This window comes from Bos javanicus, chromosome 18, assembly GCF_032452875.1.
Source record: "Bos javanicus breed banteng chromosome 18, ARS-OSU_banteng_1.0, whole genome shotgun sequence".
NCBI lineage: Eukaryota > Metazoa > Chordata > Mammalia > Artiodactyla > Bovidae > Bos > Bos javanicus.
This window is the reverse complement of record NC_083885.1, coordinates 51,916,823-51,936,336: the sequence shown is the minus strand read 5'-3', so window position 1 is coordinate 51,936,336 and position 19,514 is coordinate 51,916,823. Positions and strand designations below refer to the sequence as shown.

At 49.0% G+C, this 19,514-nt stretch overlaps 1 protein-coding gene across 1 annotated transcript; it reads left to right on the top strand.

Moving 5' to 3' along the window:
* The first annotated feature begins 5,649 nt into the window (after positions 1-5,649).
* On the top strand, positions 5,650-18,946 carry PLAUR (plasminogen activator, urokinase receptor). Its single transcript, XM_061388526.1, has 7 exons — positions 5,650-5,757; positions 7,548-7,658; positions 9,040-9,183; positions 14,868-15,020; positions 15,783-15,917; positions 17,346-17,492; positions 18,391-18,946. The coding sequence occupies exons 1-7, from the start codon at positions 5,709-5,711 to the stop codon at positions 18,642-18,644; spliced, it is 993 nt and encodes a 330-aa protein (XP_061244510.1). The 5' UTR covers positions 5,650-5,708; the 3' UTR covers positions 18,645-18,946.
* The last annotated feature ends 568 nt before the right edge of the window (positions 18,947-19,514 follow it).

The following is a 19,514-nucleotide window of genomic DNA, read 5'->3' as shown; positions in this document are numbered from 1 at the left end:
ATACTTGACCTGCGTCACAACTTTCTGTCTTGGTGGAAATTATTTTCTGCAGAGCCAAAGGGCCAGGGCCCTTGTCACTGGCCACCGGTCTAGTGGCTAGGATCTGGTGCTCTCACCGCCGCGACCTGGCCTCAGTCTCTGGCTGGGAACCCAAGCCCCGCTCCAGGCCGTCTCGGGCCGAGGCCACCTGATCAAGCCTACTACACCTCTCTGAACCTTCAGTTTCCTCAACTGTAAAATGGGGGATTGGGAGGATTCACCAGGTTATATAGATAAAGGACTCAGACCACTCCCCTGCATGGCTACAGAGCCCAGTCAAACCGGGAGGTGGAGGTCCTCATTCATGGTGTCCCGCTTTGGGCCTCAATTTCTCTATCTGGAAAAGGGGGGAAAAGGAGTGTGGACTTCAGGGTCTCCCAGCTCTGCCTCTGCCAAGGGTAGGTCCTCCTTTGTCCCTCATTTTTGTAGAGGGAAAGGCGAGGGCCTGAAAGGAGATGTCCCCCATCTGGGAGGTAGCCAGGCCAGGATGGGAAAGCCCATGAGTATTGCCTGTCAGGCCTCCTGGAGTTGGGAAGGTAATAGCTACAGCCCCACCTCCACCATCAGCCCAGGCCAGAGGGGGTCACTTCCTCAGTCAGATGGCAAGAGGCTGAGGGGATTACACACACACACACAGGCAGTGTCTGTCAATCTGTCTCTACTTTTCTCTCTTTGAAGGCAACAGAGGGTCCTTCTAGCTAACTCTGTCCGTTAATCTCTCTCTGCCTCTGTCCTTGGCTCTCAGCTTCGGTCTTCTTTTGCAATGAAAAAATATTTAATTTTGATAAAATGCATATAACATAAAATTTGTCATGTTAAGGGTACTGTTCAGTAGCCTTAAATACATTCATTGTTGTGCAGCCAATATTCAGAATCTGGGCATTTAAAAAACTTTATTTTATATTGGGCTATAGTTGACTTATAATGTTGTACTAATTTTAGTGGTACAGTGACATGATTCACTTATACCTATACACACATCTGGTCACATCACGTCATGGCAAATCAATGGGGAAACAGTGACAGACTTTATTTTGGGGGCTCCAAAATCACTGCAGATGGTGACTGCAGCCATGAAATTAAAAGAACCTTACTCCTTGGAAGGAAAGTTATGACCAACCTAGACAGCATATTAAAAAGCAGAGACGTTACTTTGCCAACAAAGGTCCATCTAGTCAAGGCTATGGTTTTTCTGGTAGTCATGTATGGACGTGAGAGTTGGACTGTAAAGAAAGCTGAGTGCCGACAATTGATGCTTTTGAACTGTGGTGTTGGAGAAGACTCTTGAGAGTCCCTTGGACTGCAAGGAGATCCAACCAGTCCATCATAAAGGAAATCAGTCCTGAATATTCTTTGGAAGGACTGATGTTGAAGCTGAAGCTTCAATACTCTGGCCACCCGATGCAAAGAACTGACTCATTTGAAAAGACCCTGATGCTGGGAAAGACAGAAGGCAGGAGGAAAAGGGGACAACAGAGGATGAGATGGCTGGATGGCATCACCGACTCGATGGACGTGAGTTTGAGTGAACTCCAGGAGTTGCTGCTGGACAGGGAGGCCTGGTGTGCTGCAGTCCATGGGGTAGCAAAGAGTCAGACACGACTGAGCAACTGAACTGAACTGAACTGAACTGATACACACATCTATTCTTTTTCAGTTTCTTTTCCCATTCAGATTATTACAGAGTACTGAACAGAGTTCCCTGTGCTATCAGTAAGTCCTTGTTGGTTATCTATTTTAAATATTGTTGTTGTTTAGTCACTAAGTCGTGTCTGACTCCTTTGAGAGGCCATGGACTGTATAGCCCACCAGGCATCTCTGTCCATGGAATTCTCCAGGCAAGAATACTGGAGTAGGTTGCTATTTCCTTCTCCAGGGGATCTTCCCCACCCAGGGACTGAACCTGGGTCTCCTGCATTGGCAGGAGGATTCTTTACCACTGAGCCACTAGAGAAGCCATATTTTAAAGTGTATGTCGAGTCTCTGTGTCCCTCTCTGATTTCCCCTGAGTCTGGCTGTGTTTGGCCCCTAGCTCTCTCATTCTCTCTCCTTTTCTGTCTCTATCTCTCTCGATCCCTCTCCTTCTATATTTCTACAGGAGATTTTCCTCTCCCCAGCCCTGGGAAACCCCCGAAACCCTTGGGCCTCACCCAGGACCCCACAGGCAGGTAGGAGCTGGGTGAGGCCCAGGTGAGTCAGAGGAGGAAAGAGCTGACATTCCTGCAGTTTTTTTTCTGGAACTGTCCACAGCCCAGCCTCCTGCCCTTCTCCTCCCATAACACGTCACTGGACCTCACAGTGTGTGTCACTTGGAGAGAGCAAGTCAGAGACAGAGACAGCGAGGGAGAAAGAGAAACATACAAATGGAGGATGGAGTCAGAGAAACAGGGAGAGACAAAGAAAAGGAGCGGGACTTCCCTGGTGATCCAGTGGTTAAGACTCCATGCTTCTAATACAGGGGCCCCGGGTTCAATCCCTGATCAGGGAACTGGATCCCACATGCTACAATAAGAGTTCTCCTGCTGCAACAAAGACCTGGTGTAGCCAAATAAATAAATATTAAAAAGAAAGAAAGAAAGACAGGAGCAAAATGGACATATTGAAAAAGACAAAGAAGGACTTCCCCCTGGCCATCCAGTGGTTAAGACTCTGTGCTTCCACTGCAGGGGTGAGGTCCAGGCACTATGGTCCCATATGCTGCACAGCCAAATAAAAAAAGGCAAAGACACAGAAAGGGAGAGACAGATGGACAGATTTCAGGAAACTAGAGCAGTCTGGGGTGGGAGGATGGGAGGCCTCCGAGTTATTTCTCTGTCTTCAAATAAAAGAGGAACTCATAGTCCATAGCGATGACGTCATCTGGCCAGGAAGTGGCAGCGCCAGACCACAAGCTCCATGAACTAATGAACCTGAAGCTACTTTTCACCGAGAGATGCTTCCACCCACCCCAGACCCATTTCACAGCTGGGAAAAGCAAGGATCCATGGAGTGAAGCCACCTGCCCAGGGTCCCCCAGAAGCAAGGGGCTGAACTGGGTCTCAAGGCCACCTGGGCCAACACCCCGACTTTCTATCTCCCCACCTCATCTGCATCAGTATCTCATTCAGTCTTCACGCCAGCCCCAAGAGGGGCTGGATTTTCCACATGAGGAGACTGACGCTTGGCGATGAGGATATCGGTTGGGCTGTACTATCCTGCTGTCATCAGCACGACAATTGCTGTCCTCATGTGTCAACATGACAGTTCTACCTCCTGCCCTATCCTACCCACGGAGAGGAAATGCAGGACCAGAGTCTAGAATCTGGACCCAACAGGGATAACAATGGCAGTGACTCTTTTATTGAGCACTTGCTATTATTATTATTATTGAGCACTAGCACGGCGCCAGGCACTGTGCAAGAATGTACACTTTTCTGTCTCTAGCTCACCAGCTGTGGGAGGGAGGCAATTAGCTTCCCTTTCCAGATAGGGGACTTGAGGCCCAGAGAGGTTAAGTAACCTGCCCAAGGCCACACAGCTAGTGAGTAGCTGAAACTGGAACCCCCACAGCCTGGTCTCAGCCCCCACACTCTGAACCACTAGGTATACTGTCTCTTAGAAAAGAGAATTTCTTGGAGACTTTTCTTACCTTATCTTTTTAATTCGTTCATTCATTTTTGCCTGGACTGGGTGTTCGTGGCTGCACGTGGGCTTTCTCCAGTGGCAGAGATCCAGGGCTACTGTCCAGTTGCGGCACTCGAGCTCAGTACTTGCAGGGCAAGGGCTTAGTTGCCCCAAAGCATGTGGAATCTTCCTGGACCGGGGAATGAAGTCATGTTCCCTCCATTAGCAGTCGGATTCTTAACCACTGGACCACAAGGGAAGTCCTTTTCTTATCTTATCTTAAAATGATTACCTTAAGGCTTTGATACGTTAGTAAGAATAATGATAGTTTAATCATTATTGCCGTGGTAGAGGTAGCTACTGCTTACTTACAGCCTACTACTGTGTCCCTCTTGATTCTGTTCCAGTTACACTGGCCTCTCTGCTGTTCCTAGGTCTCATCAGGTCCGTTCCCACCCCAGGGCCTTTGTACTAACTGTTTCCTTTCCCTGGAACTCTTCCTGGACCATCTGTCTGAACGTCTATTCTCACTACATTCAGCCTCTGTTCAAATGTCACCTCCTCAGGAAAGCCCTCCAGGATTACCTGGCCTAAAACAAATCTCACCTCACTTGTACCCTTGCACCTCCTTCAACTCAATTTGTTTTTCTGCATTTTACTTATCACAGTCTGACAGCGATAGACCAGGTGATACATATTTACTCCCTACTGTCACAAGGTCAGGGACTTTTCTGCTGGGTCCACAGCTTCTGGACCAGTGCCTGGCAGAGAGCAGGTCCTTGGTAAATGTTGACAGAGGTTGTTGAGGCACTCCATGTGGGCCAGTGACCATTTCAGGCATTTAATTCTACCGCATTAAATTGCTCTGACTGGGAGGGAGAGGCTATTTCATGTTTTGTATTTTATTTTTCTCTTTTAAAAGCTTATTATGGGGACTTCCCTGGTGTTTCAGTGGCTAAAACTCCATGCTCCCAATTCAGGGAGCCTGGGTTCAATCCTTGGTCAGGGAATTAGATCCCACATGCTACAACTCAAAATCTCAGAGGTTTAGTAAAATACCCAAGGTCACACAGCTAATGACTAGCTGAAACTGGAACCCCCACAGTCTCATGCCACACAGAAGGTTGGAGATCCTGCGTGCCAGAACTAAGACCCAGTGAAGCCAAATAAATATTAAAATAAATAATCAACTGTGGCTCAGTGGTAAAGAATCTGCCTTCCAGTGCAGAGATTTGGGTTCAATCCCTGGGTTGGGAAGATCCCCTGGAGGAGGAAATGGCAACCCACTCCAGTATTCTTGCTTGGGAAATCCCATGGACAGAGGAGCCTGGTGGGCTACAGTCTGTGGGGTTGCAACAAGTCAGACACGACTTAGCAACTAAACAATGATATTTTGCCTTTTTTTCCTAAAGTATTTTAAGGCAAATGCGAATGCAACAATGACATTCAGCCTCTAAATATTTCAGCATCTGTAGAATACAAGAACAAGTTTTCCGCATAACCACAAAACTATTGTCATAACAGCAATATCTGCTTCTTGGCTGAAGTGTTTTAAAGTAAATTTGAGACAGTGTATTATTTCATCCCCAAATATTTCAGCCTGCAGCTCTAAATGAGAAAGACACTTTCCCATATAACCACGATCCTTCCTAACAAGACTAAGGAAAGCCCTGTAATATCTAATAGCCACACATTTCCCAAAGGGATAAGTTTTAATTTAAAGAGTGAGGTCCCTTCCCCTAGGTGATGTGGCATTGAGAGAAAAGTGGAATTCACACCCAGGCAGTCCAGGGACAGCTGTGACTACCGCCAACGTGAGTCAGAGTAGGGTCAGCCCCCGGTACCCCCAGCTAGCCACACCCTGGTAAAGGAAGTTTTTGAGGAAGGTCCGGGAGGGGTGGGTAGGGGAGGCGGGGGAGGGGGAGGCAAGGAATGACCTACACATCTGGGGCTGACTCGCTCTTTCGCAAACTTCTGGGAGGAGCCCCCAGGGCCACAAAACTGTCTCCTTCCGGGGGCCAGACTGAGAGGTGCAGGGAGATCGCGAGCAGGAGCCACCGTCGGACATGGGCCAACCGCTGCTGCTACTGCTGTTGGTTTACACCTACATTCCAGGTAGGGGCAAGGTGCCCGGACCTCTAAGCTGGGGACTGGGGTCTGACGGCAGGAAAGGGAGAGGGGAAGAGAGCTCAGAATCTGATGACTCGGAGAAGGACGGCTTAATCCCCAGCCCCCACCCCACAATCAAATAATTCTCCTGTTCTCGGCGCCCCGCCCCCCGCGGTACAGAACCGGGCACACAGTAGCCGCTCAGGAAATATTTATTGAGCAAAGGAGCTTAACGACAGCCATCATCTGGGGAATACGCTGTTTATGCCAGACACTCTTTTAAGCTTCTGCAACTTCCGACTGGGTGGGCAGAACTATTTTAACCCCTTTTTACAGAGAAACAGGCAAAGAGAGGTTAACTAACTGGTCCGAGGTCACACAGCCAGCCTTTGTAAGTGGGATTCTGACCCGCAGTGGCTCCTACAGCCCTCTCCACTCTATCAGATCCCTCCCCCTCCAACCCCCGCCCCGCCACACACACATTCGTAAGACAGGGAGGACAGCGCCTCACTTTACACAAGGTCTAAAGAGAGTCAGGCTGAGTCGGGCAGAGCCAGGGGCTAGGGAAGCGGGGCTCGTACCGAGGCTCCTTCCCTTTCACTATACTCTAGACGACGGGACCTCTTACCTCTTCTTTGGAAAATGGAAAACGGGTCGAAAAATGAAAGGAAGTTGAGTTGGAACTGTGAGGGCGGAGCGGGGGCGGGTAGGAGTTGAGAGTTGGTTCGGTAATGAACCAACCGCGGGAGGCCTAGAATGAGTAATAACTCGGTTGGGGACTCCGAATTTGGAGCGGGCAAAGGACCCTGGTGGCTCAGAGGTTAAAGCGTCTGCCTCCAATACGGGAGACCCAGGTTCGATCCCTGGGTTGGGAAGATCCCCTGGAGAAGGAAATGGTAACCCACTCCAGTATTCTTGCCTGGAGAATCCCATGGACGGAGAAGCCTGGTAGGCTACAGTCCACGGGGCCGCAAAGAGTCGGAAAGACTGAGCGACTTCACTTCACTTCTTCACTTCAAGGGACCACAAGGGAGGTGTGATGGCAAGGTTGAGCCTTGGCTGGGGAGCTAGAGGGCGGGATTATAACATCGGGGCGGAGGTGGTGGGCGGGGTGAGAACTTCGGGGCGGAACCAGTGGGTGGGGCTGACAGGTCCCGAGCCCCTAGTGGGCGGGGCTAAAACTGCTCAAGAGCCGCTGGGGGGCGGGGGAAAACGTCGGGGGAGGCCCCAGTAGGTGGGGTTAGAATCTCCGCAGGGCTGATGGGCGGAGTTGGAAGTTCTCGGACTTCTGCGTGGCGGGAGAAAGTTGGGGAGAGGTTAGGAAAGGGAGGAGAACCTGTGGGCGTTAGTTGGGGGAGCTCCAGGCACGAAGGTAGAACGAAAAGATCGGCGGAAGTCGGAACACGCGAGGTGGAATAGGCCCAGGCGGGTGGGGGTAGAGGAAAGGACTAGGCTACAAGTCTGCACCCGCGGAGAGGGTGGGAATCTCACTTTCCGGATGGCTCCGGCGCTCCGTTAGAATTAAAGGGAAAGGGAGCGAGGACTCGGGCAGGGGGAAAAAAACATCAGGGTAAAAGACAAAGACAAAACGTTGGCCTAATGATAGCATAGCAGGCTGGAACCCAGCATTGGAACCCAGGCAGGGCAAAAGTGGAGCCTGAACCTGAGTGCACAAGGCCTGGAGATTTGGTCCAGGTGTTGCCGCTTAAAGGGGGCCGGGGTGGGGGACGGTGGGGGTGGCGGGGGTGGCTCAGAGCAATAACACCTCTTCTTTCGTCTCCTCCCTCTGCCCCCAGGCTCTTGGGGCCTGCGGTGCTTACAGTGTAAGAACATGACGAGCTGCAGTGTTGAAGAGTGTACTCCTGGTCAGGACCTCTGCAGGACCACGGTCCTGAGTGTGTGGGAAGGTGAGTGTGTGGGGCAGGGAAAACGAGGGACCGAGAAACCTTATCTCACGAGTTATCAGGCAAATAGCAAAAAAAAAAAAAAAGACACTGAGACCCATAACACGCCCACCAGATGGAGGAGCATTTAAGAATCTGACAGTACTGAGATAGATGAGGTTGTGGAACTGCGGGCTCTGCTGTTAGGGAGGTAAGTTTGTTCATCCACGGAACAGAGCCAAGTGGCAATATCTGATACAAATAAAGATTAACATAACCTACCAGCAGCAGTTAAACTTCAAGGAATGTAGAGACCCCAAAGAACCTTAGCTACACTTGCCTTGAGACACATGTAAAAGGATGTTCCTAGTCCTCGTATTTGTGACACAGAAAACTGGAAAGACTGAACTTAGGGGCAGCAGAGGAGAAACCTTAAAGTATAATCACACATTATACCCCACAGCAGCTGAAATGAAGGAACTAGGGCTGTCCTAGGAACAGGGGACTTCCCTGGCGGCTCAGATGATAAAGAATCTGCCTGAAATGTGGAAGACCCAGGTTCAATCCCTGGGAAGATCCCCTGGAGAAGGGAGTGGCAACCCACTCCAGTATTCTTGCCTGGAGAATCCCATGGACAAAGGAGCCTGGCGAGCTACAGTCCATGGGGGTCACAAAGAGTCGGACACGACTGAACAACTAACACACACACACACACACACACACACACACAAGGCTGTAAGTATTAACCTGGATACATCTCAAAAATGTAAGATTAAAAGAGAAAAAAAAAAACATGTTACAGAGTTGGACACCTTTTACTAGAAATAGTATTTAACAGTCAAAATAAGCAATACCATATATTCTGCATACACAGGTGTGAGAATTACTTATATCAGTGGTTGCCTTCAGACAGGGAATAAGAGAAATGGGATTTGGAGGAGGGCAGCAAGCAGGAGGCTTTAACTATCTTTTAAACTTGGTTTCTCTTTTTTAAAAAAAATCTGAAACAAATATAACAAATATTAATATTTTATAAAGTTTGATGACTAATGTACAGTATTTATTATATCATTCACTTGTACTTTTTGGTGAGCTCAAAGCATTTTCCTTTAAAGATTCCTACTAGAGGCCTCTCTCTGTTAAGATCTCCAAGCTGGGAGGGAGGAGTTGATGGATCCAGAATGTCCCAGGTACAGTGTTGTCACTAAGAGGAGAGAGTAGGCTTCTGGTATAAGAGGTTGATGGGGAGGATGGGTAAGTCTAGAAAAGACAGAGTTGGACTCAAGTAAGAGAAGAGGCCTGTCAGGGGTCGGTCCTGGGAGCAGGTGACTTTATAACCAGGAGTGTCAGAGGCTGGTTGGGTCCGGGGGAGCTTCTGGGGGTAACAAAGAGACATTCCTCATAGGTGACAATGAGATGAATGTGATGAGAAAAGGCTGTACCCATCCGGACAAGACCAACAGGTCCATGAGCTATCGGGCTGCCAATCAGATCATCACCCTTTCAGAGACCATGTGCAGGTCAGACTTGTGCAACAAGCCCAACCCTGGTGAGTAGGGCAGCCCTTGCCATCCCCAACCCCAAAACATCCCCATCCCAGCCTCAACATCACCCTGGTCTTATCCCCAATCTGGGGCCACCCCAACCCCAGCTCCATGCCTTACCCCAGGACCAATCCCCCAGCTCAAACCTTTCCTTATCCTAAACAAATCTCCAACCTGACTCCATTTCCATCCCCAACCCCAATCCCTTCCCCAACTTCATTTTATCCCTAACACTCTCCAACTCAAACCGATCCTCCTCCTGAACACATCACTAATCCCATCCCCCAATCAATCCCAACTCATCTCAAACCGTCACTGGCCCCACTCCCAACTACAAACTCATCTCATCCTATCTCATCCTGCACTGCTTATGTGTCTGTGTGTGTGTGGTTGTCATTTATAAGATGCATCACCGGCCTTTAAGAAGCTGTATATACATACACCCACTTGAGTGGTGGGTGAGTCATTTCACTGACATTTTGCCATCTCATTTTTCTCATGGGACAGGAGATGGTTCAGGCAACAGATGCTTTGTATCTTAGCAAGGGACCAAGATACAAAGACCAGTGAGGCCAGTGACTCAAAGTCCTTAAAGTCAAAAGAGGAGGGAGCCAGACAGGCTTCCATGGGCTGGTAAAGTTCCCTAGACTCAATTCTTGAGTTGGGCAATGAAAAAAGAATGTGAAGAAACTTTTGCAAGGCTTTTTGTAGAGTTTCATGACTTTAGGCTTTGGTCTGTCAGTGTAAGAAAAAGACTTAGAAAGGCTCAAATTCCTCCGAGTTCTCACAGGAGAGGAAGGATAGGAAGGAGACCATGGTACAGGGTCAAGCAGAGATTCCTCTTTCTGGCCCCAGGGAGAAAGGAAATGTGTTAAGACCAGTCCAGTCACAATGACGTCAGAAAACAGAGCACCTGCGTCTGCACTCAGTTTTGCCCTTGTTTTGCATCTGCCCTGATTCTGCTAGATTTTCACTGATTCTGACCTCAGACTTTCATCCGTTGGTGGGAATTGAGTCAGATGTTTATTTTCAAGGAAGTGACAAGAGAGAGGATGTTGGCTTCCTCTTTCTGTTAGATGTGCCAAAGGAAAGCAGTAACAGTTGAGTCTCAGGAACACTTGTAATCAGAGATAACAACCGAAATAGTTAACAGCACTGGTCAGTGCAGAGGACTTTGACCAGTCGGGACCTATTTCCCTCAAGGCCTCCTACTGGGTCTGGTGTTCCCCTTTAGTGGATCTTGGGGACGTAGGGATTTTAATGGGCTTCCCAGGAGAGATAGTGGTAAAGAACCCACCTGTCAATGCAGGAGATGTAACAGACATGGGTTCAATCCCTGGATCGGGACGATTCCCCAGAGGAGGAAATGGCAACCCATTTTTCTTGCCTGGAGAATCCCATGGACACAGGAGCCTGGAGGGTTACAGTCCATGGCATCACAAGAGTCAGACACAACTGTTCTTCTGTGATGCTGGGGACATAGCAATGGCCAAGACAGCCTTGAGCCCTGCCCCTCTGGGGCTCATAGTCTGGTAATGTGTGTCTATATGGCAGGGGTGGGAGGTGGGGGAGGGGCAGGATAGACCATCACCAGACAGTGACTGCCCTGCCCCAGTCAGAGCTGGGATCAGGGAAGCACGGAGAAAGGTGTCAGGACCCTGACAGAGGAAACAGACCAGAGAGGTCAGAGCTGCAATAGGGAAGCACAGTCCAGAATCATCAGGGCTGAGATGGGGCAAACAGAGACCAGAGAGTGATCAGAGCTGGGATAACTATGAGTAGCGGCTGTAGGACCCTAGAGGAGATAAATGACTCAGGTCAGAGGAGGTTTCCTACAGGAAGCAACAGCTAAGCTGGATCTTGAGGGAGGAGGAGTCAGGCTGTTAAACAGACAGTGGAAAGGGTTTATCCAGACAGAAGGAGCAACAGATACAAAAGCAACAGAAGAGAGTGAAACTAGCATGGCTGAAGGAAGGACAAGATAGGGCAAGAGGAACTGATGAAATCGGCAAGGTCACATATACAAGGCCTTCTAGACTGTGGTGGGGAATGTAGACTTCATCCGGGGAACACTGGGAGGTCATGAAAGGCTACAGGGTCGCTATCAGATTTGTATTTGTGCACAAGTTATTCTGACCTCTGGCTTCCCAGGTGGCACTATTGGTAAAGAACCCAACTGTCAATGCAGAAGACTTAAGAGATGTGGGTTCAATCCCTGAGTCGGGAAGATCCCTTGAAGGAGAACGTGGCAGCCCACTCCAGTATTCTTGCCTGGAGAATGCCATGGACAGAGGAGCCTGGTGGGCTACAGTCCATTAGGTTGCAAAGAGTAGGACAAGACTGAAGCGACTTAGCAGGCACGCATTCTGACCTCAGAGGGGAAGACAGATTGGAAGGAAGAAATGATAGAGGGAAGGTAGATTAAGGGAGACCAACCTGGAGGTGTGTGAGGTTGTCCAGATAAAGAAGGGAGTGTACGACTTCCTTGGCAATCCAGTGGTTAAGACCTCATGTTTCCACTGCAGAGGATATGGGCTCAATCCTTGGTCAGGGAACTAAGATTCCATATGCCACATGGCGTGGCTAAAAACAAAAAAAGAAGAAGACAGTATCTTTCTGATCAGCAGATGGAGAAAAGTGGATGGATTTAAGAGCTATTTAGCAGGCAGATAAGCATAACTTAATGATGGGTTAGATGGTGAGGGCAGATATGCAGTTCTGGTCATGTGGAGTTACTTGTCTCAGACCAACTCCCCCGCTCCCCACTCTCCACCACCAATGATAGTTACAAAAGCTGGATAAATTATAAACAATCATTGAAGTCATTCAAGAGCAGCAAATGGAGAGAGGAAGTAGAGGTGCTCCAATCCTTGAAATAAGGGAAGCACAGAAATTGAATTCCAGAGACAAGCTGGCTTTTACCTTGAGTGCACTTGCCAATTCACTGCTCTGGAAGGGAAGTAGAACGCAGATAGAAAGAGATTGTCGCTAGACTGAGAAGGCAGAGGTTGAAATCTGGGGCTGCCAGAGTGTCTGGAAAACGAGAAATAAAATCATGGAATGCATGGAACCACAGAAAAGGGAGTCCCCAAATCTGCAGATTTCCTTCAACTCATTGGCAAGCCGTACATGCATAGCATTAGACTCCAAGAAACTCTACAGAAAATAGTATCTGGGAAACTACAGAACCAAGCAGGAATTCCAGCGAGCATGTGATGCTGGGAGACTGAAGCTGCCAAATTGGAAAGAGAAGTCTCAGGCTTTCCTCTGAGACCACACCCTAAGAATAAGGGCAAAACCAGAAATTGACCAGCCTCGGTCAGTAAAGAATCCGCCTGCAATGCAGGAGACCTGGGTTCGATCCCTGGGTTGGGAAGATCCCCTGGAAGCGGACATGGCAACCCACTCCAGCCTGAAGAATCCCCATGGACAGAGGAGCCTGGTGGGCTGCAGTACGTGGGATTCGCAAAGAGTCGGACATGACTGAATGACCTAAGCACAGCACAAAAATGCCTACATCCAATTTCTACAGGAAGAAAACCTAATCTCTCTTTGGCAGAAGATAAAATCATTTAAAGCCTTTACAAGTTGTTATCTATGTCTGGCATCTAATCAAAACATACAAGGTATCCTGAAGAAAATAAACAGGACAAATCGACTGGGGAAACCAAGAGAAAAATCCTGCAACAAAAACAGACTTGTCGTGAATCCGATATTGGAGTTATTAGACAGGGGAGGTCTAAAATAGCTATGATCAATATCTTTAAGAAAACAGAAGAAAGGATAATTTTTAGCAGAAATCTGGAATCCATTTTAAAATGAGTCCAACAGGAAATAGAGAACAGGGTCTAAAATTAAGATCTCAATAGAACATGCTTAATGGAGATCAGAAGCAATATGGCAAAAGGATTACAGAAGATAGGGAAGTTGGAGTAATTAGATTGATGCCTAGATATGGAAGATCAAGGAGTCTGCCAAGTGTCTACCCTGGGAGACCAGATGGGGCCACCTCAGAGATGTGGAATTCAGGAGAAGCAGCAGTTTGGAGAAGATGGAGAGTCGTGTTGGGGCCAGGTAGAGATTCAGGTGTTTGACAGATAGCCAGGGGACCGCCAGGAGGCCCGTGGGCGTACAGGTGTGGAGTGCAGAGGAAAGTCTTGCCTGGAGAGAGATTCGTGATTTCTCCACAGATAGGTGGAGATGACGCAATGTCAGTGGATAACATCCAATGGGAGAGAGTATATACCATGAGAAATGAAAAAAGGACCTCAGACAGAGCCTGGGTATCATCCACATTTAGAAGAGCGACGTAAGAAGAAGAACTCACAAAGGAGACCCATGGGTGATGTGAGACAGCTATGTTGGCAATGATGGCAATTTGTATTTTCCTTTTCATGGTGGTTCATATGAGAAGACGTGGGTTGTTGGCCTTTTAAGTTATTTTTCTTTGGGGAGGGGAGTGGGGAAGATTTGGCTTTGAAGGTAAGTGCTTCACCTAATTACAGCTGCTGGCCTGCCGGTTAGGTGTCTTGGCTGAGAGAGCCCTCTAATTTCTCTAAGACTTGGCTCAAACTCAAACTTGGATATCTGGGGTCAGGAAGGAGAGGGCATGCCAGGTTTGGGGATGGTGTGAGCCAAGGTCTGGGCAGAGGAATGACTCTGGTGTTTCCAGGAAAAACTAATTCATCCACTTGGCCTGGATGGGAAGGTCCATGTGGGAGGCAAAGTTATCACAGATTAGTCAAGTGAGACTTTGACCTATGACATGATTGGGAAGTCCTATTGCTGTAGGACTTCCTTGATGGTTCAGTGGTTAAGACTCCGTGCTTCCAGTGCTCGGAATGCGGGTTTGATCCTTGTTCGGGGAGCTAAGATCTCATATGCTGATAGCACAGCCAAAAAATAATAATAATAATTAATAAACATTTATTGACTATTTTATCTGGCCCTGGCCCTGTTCTGGGTCATGTTGGCACACAAGATAGCCCAGGCTCTACCTGGGACTTAGTACAAACAGAGATGATCCAAAGTAGACAGAGCTGGGATTGGAGAGCCCAGAGGGGCACCTAATCCAGCCTGGGAGGTCAAGGAGGGCTTCTTGGAGGAGGTAAAAATTAGGGAAGATGACTCCTGAAGAATGAGTAGGAGATAGGGAAATTAGGGAGCAGGGTAAAGTGTTGTGCAGAAGCAAAGACTGGGTGGGACTCAGCACTTACACTTGGGGACTGAGGGAAGCTGGTATAGAGTCTGAGCAGATGGAGAGAAATGAGGCAGGAAGGGTGGCCAGGAACCAGTCTTTGATGGGCCTTGAATGCCACGCTGAGTTTCTTGGATTTTATTCTGAAGGCACTGGAGACCCATGGAAGAGCTGAGCAGAGGAGAGACTGGGTTCAATTTGAGTATTAGAAGCATCCTTCTAGGGCCATGTGGGAGGCACTGGGGCGGGAAGGGCCAGAATGGAAACCAGGAGGCCAGGGAGGAAGCTGGTATTGAAGGAGGTCTGACCTGGTCATGGAGCTGCAAAGGAAGGGATGGACCCTAGGAAGATTTAGGAGATAGGATGGGCAGAACTTGCTGACTGGCTGAAGAGTGGGATAAGGAAGAACTGATGTGCAGGTGAGTCCTCTAGCAAGACAGGTCTCTAGGACTCCTCCCGTGGGGTCTCACCCTCCTGCTCCTCTCAAAACAGGCCGAGATGCTACTGTTTCCAGAAACCGCTACCTCGAATGTGCTTCCTGTTCCTCGACAGACCTCAGCTGTGAGAGGGGCTGGGACCAGACCATGCAATGCCTCAAATCTAGAGATCAGTGCGTGGATGTGATAACCCACCGGAGCCTGAAAGGTGAGCCCCAACGTGCCAGCAACTCCCCTTCCCAGCTTTGTTCCTCCCAAAGGCTGCTCTTAACAACAACCCCCCAAAGAACAGGGAGGTAAGCAAGGTAGAAAGTTAGTACTCACACAGGAAGCCCAGTGATGGGAAGTCTAGGGCCACTAAGACAGTTCCACAGTCACCAGATGCCTTCTCATTTCTTACATGCGGCTTCCATTTGCAAGACTGCCTCACAGTCCCAGATGGTTGCCTGAACACCAGACCTTGTGCCCCAAAGAAGGGGCAAAAGCGGGGTGGCCCTGCTTTTGTAAAGCTTCTCCTTTCTGCAAGTCCCATAAGCCTTTTTACTTAGATCATATTGACCAGAACTTAGCCACATGACTATACCCATGTGTGCACGCTAAGTCACTTCAGTCACGTCTGACTCTTGGCTACCCTATGGACCGTAGCCCGCCAGGCTCCTCTGTCCTTGGGAGTCTCTAGGCATGAATACTGGAGTGGGTTGCTGTGCCCTCCTTCAGGGGATTTTCCCAACCCAGGGATCGAACCCACATCTCTTATATCTCTTGCATTGCCAGGCGGGTTCTTTACCACTAGTGCCACTTGGGAAGCCCTGACTATACCCACGGAGGCTGGAATCTGTGTCTCTTGGTTAGATATATGGCTGCCCTCATACAGTGAGAGTCCTATAGTGAAGGATGAAGCAGAAGATGGACAGGTGACAAATCCAGTCCCAGTTCCTCAGCAACAGTCTAACCTCCTCTGTCCCCACAGAGAATCCAGGCGATGAGCGCCACATCAGAGGCTGTGGCATCCTTCCTGGCTGCCCAGGCCCCACCGGATTCCACAACAACCACACCTTCCACTTCCTGCGGTGCTGCAACACCACCAAATGCAATGCAGGCTCAGGTAAGGGGGCAGGGGACCTGGCATAAGACCTACCTAGGACTGGGGGCAGAGAGATGCATTCAGGCTGCTTGCTTATCCCTCCACTCTGCTTTCTCCTCTGGAAAAAAAAAAAAAAAAAGGACCTATTAAGCCCTTTCTCAAGAAAGATTTTGTGGGAATTCAAGGAGACCATCAAAGCCTCACCAAGACCTGTGCTTTATGCTTCTACATCTTGAATCCTTCTGCTGCTCACCACGCTGGTCCCCGCCATCATGGCCTCTCACCTAGATTGTTGCAATGACCTTGCTGGCCCTCCTGCTACCCTACATTCAACACAGCAGCAAGAGTGATTTTTTTTTTATATAAATCAAAGCACGTCCCTCTTCCTCAAACATTTCAATGCCTTCCGCTTGCTTTTAAAATGCTGTCCGCAGGTTCTCTTATGCTCTCTGTAACCCAGCATGTGTCTGCCTCATGGCCTTTGCACATACAGTACCCTCCACCAGGAACACATCTCCCCTAGGAGTTTGCCTGGCTGGCTATTTCTCCTTCATCAGGTCTCAGCTTTAAAGCATCATTCTCAGGAAAGATGTCCCTAACTCTGCCCTCCTAAGTATAATCTAGATCCTTTGTGTTTCTCTGTCTCTGCAAACAATGATTGGCCAACAGGACTTTCGATGGTGATGGAAATTTCTGTATCTGTATTGCCCAATAGAGTAGCCTCTACTACATATGGCTATTGAGCAGTTGAACTGAATTTTGGATTTCATTCCGTATTCATTTTAGTGTCAGTGTAAATAACCACAGGTGGCTAGTGCCTATCATATGGGACAGTGTAGCTCTATTATCTATTTATTATTTCTTTTTATGGCCGCACTGGATCTTTGTTGCTACCCATGGGCTTTCTCTAGCTGCAGAGAGAGGGCTACTCTCTAGTTGCGGTGTGTGGGCTTCTCCTTGCAGTGGCTTCTTCTGTTGCGGGGCACGGGCTCTAGGGCACACGGGTTCAGTAGTCAGTGGTTCTCCAGCTCTAGAGCCCAGACTCCAAAGCCTGGCGCCCACGCTTAGTTGCTCCGCGGCATGTGGGATCTTCTTGGACCAGGGATCGAACCCAGGTACCCTGCGTTGGCAGGTGGATTCTTAACCACTGGACCACTAGGGAAGTCCGGGGACAGTGTAGCTCTAAATCGTAAGTTCTTAAGGCAGGGACTGTTTCACCTTACCCAGAGTCTAGGCAGGTGAGGGCTCATGGGGAGATTTCTGTCACAAGCCTCAGAGAACCATCCCCCACCCCAACCCCCACCCCTGCCCAAAGAGGGTGCTGTTCCAAGGTCTGACCACAAGGGAGCGCCATGACATCTCTGGCTGAGAGGTGGGAGTCCTGGAGACCTAATGGTGGGAAACCCTTCGGGCTAATTTCCTTGGTTTCTCTGTCACTGATCTCCCAAGTCCTGGAGCTTCAAAACCTGCCACCAAACGGCTTGCAGTGTTACAGCTGTGAGGGGAACGGCGCCCACAGGTGTTCCTCTGAAGAAACTTTCCTCATTGACTGCCGCGGCCCTATGAATCAATGTCTGGAAGCGACAGGCACTAAAGGTGAGGATACTTGGATGCTTGAGGTGGGTGGGGAGTGGGCGGGGCGCGGGGGGGAGGTTCTGCAAGAGGTAACCTCCTATGAAACTGGACTTACTTGAGGTGGATCGTCTTGTTGGAAAAGGTAGGACTTCCTTCAGGAGGGTGCAAAGTGTAGCAAGGACTTAGGACTCCTTCGTTAGGAAGTGGATATCTTCACTACAGACAAGTGGATTTCTTTGTGGGGGAGTGGAACTTCCGTGGGTGGGTGGGACTTCTGTGGACCTCATGAGATTCCATCCTGAGATGTCCAGGGCAGGTTCCTCTATTCCAGAGCTTTTCAAACTTTGGGGTCTCAAGATTCCTTGATGCTCTTAAAACTTATTGTTTATGTCAGTTACATCTTTAGCTATTTACTGCACTAGAAATGAAAACCACGAACCTTTTTAAAATGTACTTATTCATTTTAAAAGAACAATTGAAAACTCATGACATGTGAACATATTTCTATGGGGGGGGAAGAAGGAGACATTTTCCAAAATGAAAAAAAAAGTGAGCGAGAAGATGGACATTGTTCTTTGCAATCTCTTTAATGTCTGGCTTAATAGAAGACAGCTGGACCCTCGTATCTGCCTCTGCACTCAGTCTGTTGCAAGATCACATGCCCTTGGGTTTCTAGGAAACCCCTTGTGAGAGCAAAAAAAGAAAAAATGCAAGTGAGGTTGTAGCATTATTATGAGAATAATTTTGACTTCACAGAGCCCCTGAAGGGTCTGAGGGAAAGCCCAGGAGTCCCCGGACCAGGCTTAGAACAGCTGCTTTTCCAGGTGGTACCCACCACTAGGTGGCGCGTCACGCAGTGAGAATTCCAGTTTCCAGTCCCGAGAACTCGGAGTCTCACGTGGTCCTTCTCTCTCTTCAGGACTGAGGAACCCAAGCTACACCATCAGAGGCTGCGCAGCCCCCTCGTGGTGCCAAAGCCTCCACGTGGCTGAAGCCTTCGACCTCACCCACGTCAACGTCTCGTGCTGTACTGGAAGTGGCTGTAACCATCCAGCCAGGGATGACCAGCCCGGCAAGGGGGGTGCCCCCAAGACCAGCCCTGCCCACCTCAGCTTCTTTGTCAGCCTGCTCTTGACTGCCAGACTTTGGGGAGCCACTCTCCTCTGCACTTGAACCCCACATTCCCACCACACTGGCTGGATTCAGGGGATCCCTTTGCCCTTCCCTCAGTTCCCAGCCCTACCAAATTGCTGTGTGACCTCAGGTCAGTGGGCTGCCCTCTCTGGGCTTCAGTTTTCCCAGCTGTCCAGAGAGAGGGCTGTGAGAACCAGAGGAGAAAAGCTAGCAAAAGCTGCAGGCCAGCAGGAGAGAGTTCATGTGATTATTGATAGCGTTGCGGCTATTGTTATTATTAATTAATATTTGTTTTATTTAATATTTTATACTGAAATAAAGATTTTTGAACCAGCGAACAAGGCCATATCTGCCCTTCTCAACAGAGGATGAATGAGGGGGGGCCACTTTTTCAAAGGCTCCTGGAATTAGGGGGTCATATTGTAGGACCCAGGCATTCGAGACCCTGGCCTTGGGAGCTGTCCCACACAGCCTTCCACCCAAAGCCACCTCCACATCTATTTCTGGCCTCCAAATTCAACTTTCCAACTCACTGACCCAGGCATTAACCTTCCAGTCTCTTCTCCCACATCCAAAGGTCAAGACTATTTTGTTGCTCTAAAGGGACACATCTGCGTTTCCTAGGGGGCTCTGAGACAGGAGATGAATAGGAGATGACCCCTGGGAGCCCTGCCATGAGGACTAAGGACAAGACTTCATCCCCCTGCTGCTCTGTGGGCAGGAGATAAAGGCTGGGCTATATTTCCTAGGATGCTCTCAGGCCAACTGAGAAAAAGCCAGAACTACCATTTCTTTTGTTTCTTTTTTAAATTTTTTTTTTTTGTGAGAACTACCATTTCAATGGTACTCTTTGACCACAACATGGCAGAATTCATGTTTTCCATGGTTTGCTGAGGCAAGCCCCCAGAG